Raw genomic sequence first — 9,481 nt, forward strand, 5'->3', positions numbered from 1 at the left:
AGGGAAGATAGAGATACCTCATCGAAAAGCAGCAAAAATAGAAGGGAAATCAAAGAGGTAAGTCAAATTTCTTTCTATAAGGTCTTATAGCATGAAAAGAGGAGTCTGTAGGTTCAAACAGAGAGCGAATCGGAGCAAAAACGAGGAAGTTATAGCATTTTTAATTTTAGCTTGCAAAATCCATAACAAGGAAGGAGGCAACGCGTTGCCACTCTTTCTGGGGCACGTGAGGGCGCATTCGGCCTCCGTTTGGCCTGAAATTTTCACCGTTGTTCTCCTATTTTAATTACCTACAACCATATGTAAAATATTTAACGTTTGGTTCACTAAAATCCATGATTTCTCTAGAAACAGCCCTAATGCTCAAAATCGGGCTATAAACAATGCTATCGAAGGGAAATGATCGAGGTGAGTGATTCCTGCATGTTTTGTGACATTTTAAGAATTTTTTGCTTCACTTGTGTGTGGATGTTGTCTTTCATATCATGCCTGTGGCATACATGTCATATTTTCCCTTAATTATTCATATTCCTTCAGCTTTGTCATATATCATGTTTGTGTTGGTGATTGTGGCTAGTTGCTGGGCCATCATGGAAGAACTCGTGCTCTTGCGGTGAGCCAAGGGGTGACTATGATGAAAGCAAGGGTGATTGCAACACCTTGGCATTTCTACCACAAGGGTGGATTTCATAATGGCATTATTGCATTTGCACTCATGTACTTTCCTTTTCTGAGTCACTCACTTAGCTGTAATTGTCTAACTTGGGTGTTTCATACCCTTGGGACATTCAACATCCCAGCTTTATCAGAAGTATCAGGTATTGCAGGTTCCAATTCAAACGTGGGCAAGGAGGTGATGTTTGGCTAGATCCGGGTTTTTATTTCATTATGTACCCATGTAATCCGAGTGATGTATTGTAATAGCAGCTAGGATGCTTGAGCTTATAATAAGTGTGTGAGTGTCCTATGGTTGTACTAAGGGTTGTAGCTTTGATGTACGAGCATGGGCAATATCTCAAATGATGCACTTTGAATGTCATACAGAGAGGCTTCCATGATAAGGGTTTATTCGCTAGTTTGGGCGTGTGTTGCAGTTGTAACTTCAAGTAATGAGTTACATCTTTTGCGTTTATTGAAAGTTGTATGCATTTCTTATAAATATAAAGGAAATATAGTGGAAACCCCTTTATTTAGCTTTGGTTAAGCTTGCAAGTTCGATCCAATGCTTCCGTTTGTAAGGGTTTCCATAACGCCAGTAGGTGATGTCATAATTATATTTCAAGCTATTGCGTATTTGGAAAAGTAGGGCGTTACAATATAAATGAGTGTTCTCATCTCCCAATTGGATGATTCGACTCATTAGCAAATCCTGCACACCAATACACATAACAACCGTGTCAATTCAAGTCTAAGGATCAACACACCATCGCAACTTGATGATTCGACCATTATCCACCAGGCCATATGGCCAGTTATCATCGTCACATTCGGCTGATGGTTCCCCAACGACCACCACAGGTTTACTAGCAACATCTCATATCATATGGTGCATAATACACCATCCTCCCATCGATATCCCCATACCGAACAAAAGACTAACCCCTGTAATAGTCCATACTCGATTAATCAAAGTCCTTATCCAAAGAATCTAAGGGGTAGGAATAGTTTAAAACGTTCTGTTACTAGAGAATTTTGTCACACAGTCTCAACAAAATTCTCACACACAAGATCTAGTGACTTATTCATATAATTGATTGGAGAAAATATGAATACATAAAACTTTATTTTTTATTAATTTATACAAAGATACAATGAATGCATAAAAATAAGGCCTCTAAATACCATCCAAATCTAGTATAAGGACACACAACACTAACACTATGCTAATTGACTGTTTACTATTTATAGGTCTCCTAGAGACCCGTAAAAGATTATCCCTCAACTATAAATTTATTATTATATTTTGACAATAACAATAATATTTAGAAAAAGAAATTACTCTACTTTAAAATGAAAAAAATAATTTTTACTATTTTCAAAACATAAAACATACTTTCTACCATGACAACAAATTTCAAGAGATAATTGGTATAATTTATTAAACTCTTTAGTAGCTTCCACCCCCCTTGAAAGCCACGAGAGAAAGTTCGTGCATGTAACGCCCCGTTTTCCTGGGCACATTATAAATTGGGACAATTTTGGGACCATAAGATTTTTTTTTCTTTCAAACTAATGCTAAACCACATCATTCCTCGAATCCGTTCTAGAATTCCCATTTATTTTCTCAAAAAAGAATCATTATACACATCAACTGCAGAAGCAATGATCGAAACCTGATATCTTAACATTGATCATAAATCAGTTCTTACATCGTCATTAACCATAAGGATATAATTCAACATTCCTCAAAACGTTCAAAATTCAAAGTAGCAGAACTTAAATACATGGGCTACATAACATACATTTCATTCCTCACGCACTCTGCTAAGTGTCATTTTATGCCTCATTTATCCTTGTATCTTCTATAATCTCCATCTGGAACGTTTGAATATTCCAGGAGAAAAAGCCAAATTAGATGATGAATCATCTAAATAAGGGTACAGAAAACATATTTCATGCATGAATGCAATGTCTTACTCATCGTAAGGGTCAACTGCACCCTTCATACTACTCACCATTTTTACAGCCACCTCTTTTGAAGCCGGGGTGTATGGGTGCACCCTTGATAAAGTAGCGGTGCTAGTTCGTACTCCTTACGATCACAATGTGCGTGATCAATGATATCAACATGTATTTATGCATTTCATAGTCATGTCATGCATGCAGTCTACATGATGGATACATATCAGAGCATGTCAATATGATGAAAGCATCCATGAGGATCGGGGTTTGAAACATAAATCACCTACAAATAAAGTATTTTCCATAAAAACTAAATTCAGTTGGGAAGTGTCACTTATCTTCTCAAGCTTATCGGGCTATCTCGATATTTGCGTCTGTCTTGAAAATCGTGCATTGCCTCAATTTGAGTGTCAACTTCAAAATTTGCACAAGTCACTTCAACTTAAGCCTCAAAACATCCAAAACCTATTTTTCATAATTTCTTGTATTTCTTTATTTTTTTCTCTATTTTTCCTCAATAAATCCAAACTAAATATTTCTAAAATATTTTTTCAAATATTTCACTACGAAAATTCATAAAATAATATTCTTGAATTTCTGAAATTTTCTAGGAAATTTTACTCACCTTAACTTAGCATCTTTGGCTTCCTCGGTATGCATGCCATATCTTCAAAACGCGTGCCCGAACCATTTTTCTTGCCAAAATTTTTGAAAAAATACTAAATCTCCAAATCCTATTTTTCAGGATTTTTTTAGCATTTTTTTCTATTTTTTTCTTTCTTTTCTTTTCTTTCTTTTCTCTTTTTTTTTCTTTTCTATTTCTCATATTCATCTTCTTCCTCCCCCCCTTCCTCCTGCAACTCACACATGTTTCTTCTTCTCTCTTTTTCTTTTTTCTTTTTTTTTTCCTTCTTTTCTTTTTCTTTCTTCTTTTCTTCTTTTTCTTCTTCCTTTTTTCTTCTTATTCTTCCTCCTTCTTCTCCTTTCCTTCTTCCCCTGCATCTTCTTGCGCGCATGGCTGCCATCGCCCAGCCGCTGCTCCGCCTGCCATCGATGCTACGAGCTCCACCGCCACCATGGACCGACACCGCTGGCCGCACCGCACCACCCCCAGCTGCTGCCCCTATTGCTAGCTGCCACCGCGACCCTTCCCTTGCTCGTTGCCCATTTCCATGGCGGCCATGGCTACTGAAACAGCAGCTTTGCGGCTGCCATGGCCGCGCCTCCATTCCTCTCACTCGACCTCCATTCTCTCCCTCACGATCTCTCTCATTCGGATTGCCCAGCCCAAGCTTGCTCACGATCTCCTTCAATCTCTCACTCTGTTTCATTCAGCCCAGCTCTAACTCCTGCCTCTTCATTCTCCTTCTACCCCTTTTTATAGCCGAAGCACCGCCTCAAGCCTGCCTTGCCCATCCCTCTCGGCGTGCAAACTTCTCCAAATCTTGCAGGGCATGGCTGAAGTCGCAGGGCATGGGCTTTGAAGATGTAGAGGCATGGAGTTGCTGACCATTGTGTGCCTGAGCACGCATTGATATAGATATATATATATATATAAATTATATATTACATTTTAAATTAAGAAAAATTACACATTTAATTATAATTTTACTTTTATTTCATCTATGCAACTCCCTAATTGCAAGTATACCCTCAAACACCAAATTAAATTACATTACAATACCGAAAATTCATAATTAATAACTTTCAAAACTTAGTCGAAAAGATGATTCACCCCAATGTCCTTACCGAGTTATCGTTTCATCTCGAAATCACTGAAGGGTTGCTCATTACGTAAAACCAGAGTCCCCCTAGGGTTCTGTTGATTTTTCAGGAGCCTCCTACAATGATTCAGTTTTGCAGCCTAAATGATAGCTGCATTTTAGCTATACCGAAAACTATTCCCGATTCGATTTCTTTTGACACCATAAATCCTATATCGAAATGCTCATCGAAATCATATCATTTTCCTTAGATAATTTTACTCCGAGGCATTCCTTGCAGTCGATTCGGTACTCATAACTACTATCAAATTAATTTTTTAATATTTTAAACTCATATAAATTACGTGACAACTTTATACTAAAATGGGGTCTTACAGTGCAAAACTGTAAAACCAAATACAAGTAGTCTCTATGATCTCGTCAACAACACTCAGTCAAAATCAATGCTCTTTCCTTAGTTGACTAAATAGACTCAATCAAATTAAAATCTTTATAAAATAAAAATATACAATTCGTATATAAAAAAATGTGGTTAATCTATTTTTTTAATTTTTAAATTCATAAATGTGATTTGCTTTTCTACTATGAGTACAAATTGTAATATTTATTTTTAATTACAAAATTACTGTAATCATATTGTTTTGATAATTTTTATAAAGATTATATAGGAATTTAATTTTCCTATTAAAACTATGTTTAAATTTTTTATAGTATTAAAGAAAATAATATTACCAATACAATATTCTTGATATTACTATATATTATACTATTAGTGATATTTTTCTAATTTTAGGATATCGGTATGGTCCTTATTAATATTTTAAATATTATATTAGCCAATTTCACTCTTTATAATACTGAATTTTTCTTTTTAAGAATTATAATATTTTTTCTTATTAATCAATTTTAGAATCCAAATATTTTTGTATAAATGAGCTATTATCACTAATCAATTTAGTTATTTATTGGTAATGTTTATATATTTCTATATTTTAACATTACTCTTGCTAAGTTGTAAAATCCATAATTTTTACTATTTATATATATTTATACTAATATAAATTCAATTAATGTTGATATTAGAAGAGTTGTTTTCCATTTAAAAAAGAAGATGAAAAATACAACGTTTGTGAAGTAAAGACAGACAATTTATTGATTATTTGATAGAGGCATATAATCAACTTGTTGGCCAATTATTCCAAAATGGCGTGTAGCCCAAACTGAATGATACACATGCAATGTTTTAAAAATTGGATCGGAGTGTGAATCGGGCTATTAATTGGGTCACGAATTATTTGGTCCAATCAGTTAGATTGGAGTGGTTCGATCGGATGATGTCATATATATATTTTTTAATTAAATAATATATATATTAAATATATATTTAAAATACTAATATTTTATATATTATTATGAAAAATATTATTATTAGCTAATATACAACTAATATTTCATATATAATTGTTATCTATGTTATTATAGAATTAATTAATAATTAAAATCTTAAAAATGAGTGAGGGGTAAAAAAATCGAGGTCAATTCGATTTTCGGTTCACCGGTCCAATCGGATTTTGACCGGCTTGAAGAAGATTTGACCTTTTAAGTTAAATCAAACCGAATAGGCCACCGGTTCTCTATTAAATTGATCCGACGGTTAATCTGATCCGATTTTTAAAATATTGTACACATGTACTAAAAAAAAATAGACAATTATTTTGGTCCCTATAAGTTGACGTAAGTATTGCTTGAAAGATATTTAAACTTACAAATGAAAGGATCTGATGCCTCAAGCCATATGGCTCAACTCTCTAGCACCATTCGGTGACCATGCCCCATCACATCCCAAAAAGCATTTTCAACCAAAATCAGGGCTAGACCATCTCTTATACGTATTATAAAAGTTATCAATTCTTCAATAAATGTGCGTTATAAAAATTATCAATTTTCAATAGATGTGTATTATAAAAGTCATCAATTCTCCAATAGAAACGCGTTATAAAAGTCTTCAATTCTCCAATAATATGTGTGGATCAACTCATTTTTTACTCCATCTCTTCCTGTCAAATACTAATTTTAAATTTGCAGGAAGCAACTGGGAAACAGAGAAAGAGAGATACTTTGTTTGACGGGCCGAGTCTCCTTTAAAGTCTCCTCTAAGGCGTGTTAAAAGAAATATATATGTATATATATATTCCTAATATTTTTCAAGCTGCAGTAAAGCTTGCCAAAACAATTCAATGGCTCCAACCACCTTCATCCTTCTCATTGTCTCTGCGATATGGAACGTAGAAACGGCTCAAACAGGAGGAGGAGGAGCTCGCAATATAACCAGAGGCTCTTCTCTCACGCCCACCGGCAACTCCTCCTGGCTCTCCCTCTCCGGTCTCTATGCCTTCGGATTCTACCCCCAAGGCAAAGGAGGCTATGCCGTCGGAATCTTTCTGGCCGGAATTCCGGACAAGACGGTGGTGTGGACTGCAAACAGGGATGATCCGCCACCGGCTACTACCAATCTCACCCTTCAGCTCACTGCTGATGGCAGGCTCATACTGCAGTTCCCACAAGGGCAGAGCATCCCCATTGTTCAAACGTCGGAGAACATTTCTACGGCTTCCATGCTCGACACTGGCAATTTCGTGCTCTATAACTTCAGCCAGAAGAGGATCTGGCAGAGTTTTGACTACCCAACTGACACAATTCTACCTGGCCAGACCCTCTCAGGAGGTCGAGATCAACAGCTTGTGTCCGCCGCTTCAGAGACGGATCACTCCTCGGGCATTTTCAGGCTTCGTATGCAAAGTGACGGGAACCTTGTCCAGTATCCAGTCGAGAAGGGCTACCCATACGCATACTGGGCCTCGGGCACGTACGGAAAAGGACCTAATGTCACTCTGAATCTCAACAATACCGGCAGTCTCTATATGTTGGATTCAGGTAACGCCGTCATATGGAACGTAGCAGGAGGAGGATTTCCAAAGGAGGACACAATTTTCCTGATGAGAATCGATTCGGATGGCATCTTCAGAGTGTACTCATATGAAAAGAAGGGGAGCCGCACTTGGACTAGTCTGTGGCAAGCTCCAGACAATATGTGTGCTCCGAGAGGTCTGTGCGGCTTTAACTCAATCTGTGTCACAAAAGACAACAAAACCGACTGTAAGTGCCTTCCAGGATACGACTTTATTAACCCAGATAACAGGACATCTGGCTGTCAAAGGAACTTCTTTATGCAAAGCTGCACAGACAAGGGACGGAGCGTTGAGTACAGCATGACGGTTGTGGAGAACGTGGACTGGTATAGTGTTTCGTACGTGGAGCTCTCGTCGATCACAAGAGATGACTGTAAAAAAGCCTGCCTCAATGACTGTAATTGCGAGGTTGCCCTGTTTGGCCGCGACGGCAGTTGCAGAAAGCAAACGCTTCCTTTGAAGTGGGCGACAGGATCGGACACCATCGATACTTTTGTCAAGGTGGGTACATCTGATCAACCAGTGTCCAACAAAGATCCTGAAAAGGAAATCAAGAAAGAGAAGAGAGTGGGCATCCTAGTCGCTGGTGTTTCACTTGCTGGGGTTGCCTTGCTTGTCATGCTAATTTCTGGAGTTGATATTTACAGAAACCGCATTTGGGCGTACAGGAAGATCTCTGAGAAAGTGAACTTTGAATCGGGCGAGGATGTCTCTCTTCGGGCTTTTACTTACTCTGAGATGGAGCAGATCACAGAGGGATTCAAGCATGAGCTGGGTAGAGGAGGTTCCGCAACAGTTTACAAAGGGACCATTCCGTACAACCAAAAGGTTGTTGCCGTGAAGAGACTAGAAAACTTGTTAAAGGAGGGGGAAAGAGAATTCCAGAGAGAGGTGAAAGTGATAGGCAGAACTCATCATCGGAACCTTGTCCGGCTGATTGGCTACTGTATCCAAGGATCAAATAGGCTTCTCGTCTATGAACACATGAGCAACGGATCACTTGCAGATTTCCTCTTCGCACAAGGAAGCCGACCAAGTTGGAACGAAAGAACTGGGATTGCTCTTGACATTGCTAGAGGCATTCTCTACCTCCACAATGAGTGCGAGACGCAGATCATCCATTGCGACATAAAGCCTCAGAACATACTCTTGGATGAGTACAGGCGCGCCAGAATCAGCAACTTTGGATTGGCAAAGCTTTTGAAGACGGACCAGACCAACACCTTCACGGGGATCAGAGGGACAAGGGGCTACGTGGCACCAGAATGGCATCGAAAACACCCTGTGACAGACAAAGCAGACGTCTATAGCTTTGGGGTTGTGCTGATAGAGATCATATGTTGTCGAAGCTGCTTGGATTGGAGCCTTGTGGAGGAAGAGGCTGTGATTGAGGAATGGGTGTACGATTGTTTCAAGGCGGGGGAGCTGAGAAAACTGGTGGGCGAGGAAGAGATAGATAGGAGGCAACTGGAGCGGATGGTTAAGGTGGGGCTGTGGTGCATACAAGATGAGCCATCCCTGCGTCCTTCAATGAAGAAGGTTGTGCAAATGCTGGAAGGCACCGTGGACATCCTAACACCTCCCGATCCTACTTCCTTTCTAAGTGCCATCTGATCATAAATCTTCTTTGCCACTGCATGCAGTTTCAATCACCTAACTACTGTTGAGGCACCCTAAATGATAAAGAGTTATAGGAAGCAGGCATGTGAAATGGTAATAAGCTAAGCATGCCAAATTAAAGTAATCATAATTTGTAGGGTGAAGGACGAATTGTTGTTAAATTTTGATTTAAGGGTTATATTAGTCACTAAGCTTCGATGAATTTTTATAAATAAGATCACATTAGCCGTTCATCGATTGTATCTTTGGATGCAATCATGAATTGGCTAATATGCCCCATTTATGAATGTTTCCAATTTGACACTTTGCCCTTTCCTCAAAAAAAGAAGAAAGTTTAAAATTCTAATTTGTAATGATTAATTTGAGAAATGCACATGAAAATTTACAATTTAATCATTTTCATCTCTGAAAATGATTTTTAAAAAGTGCAAAAGATTCACTTTTATCTGTCAAGTGCTTGAATAAATTCTTATGCAAATTAATACATATTTTTACTCCAATATCAAAGAAATTTCTTGACCATTTAGCAACAATATGATAAAACTC

General features: G+C 37.9%; 1 protein-coding gene across 1 annotated transcript; it reads left to right on the forward strand.

The window, feature by feature from the left end:
* The first annotated feature begins 6,540 nt into the window (after positions 1 to 6,540).
* Positions 6,541 to 9,236, forward strand: LOC127802512 (G-type lectin S-receptor-like serine/threonine-protein kinase LECRK1). The gene has a single exon (XM_052338354.1). The coding sequence runs from the start codon at positions 6,584 to 6,586 to the stop codon at positions 8,927 to 8,929; it is 2,346 nt and encodes a 781-aa protein (XP_052194314.1). The 5' UTR covers positions 6,541 to 6,583; the 3' UTR covers positions 8,930 to 9,236.
* Positions 9,237 to 9,481: the final 245 nt, after the last annotated feature.

Source organism: Diospyros lotus, chromosome 1 (assembly GCF_014633365.1).
Source record: "Diospyros lotus cultivar Yz01 chromosome 1, ASM1463336v1, whole genome shotgun sequence".
NCBI lineage: Eukaryota > Viridiplantae > Streptophyta > Magnoliopsida > Ericales > Ebenaceae > Diospyros > Diospyros lotus.

Excerpts from the sequence above, each read along its gene's own strand:
- LOC127802512 (XM_052338354.1), top strand. The coding sequence starts at position 6,584 with ATGGCTCCAACCACCTTCATCCTTCTCATTGTCTCTGCGATATGGAAC.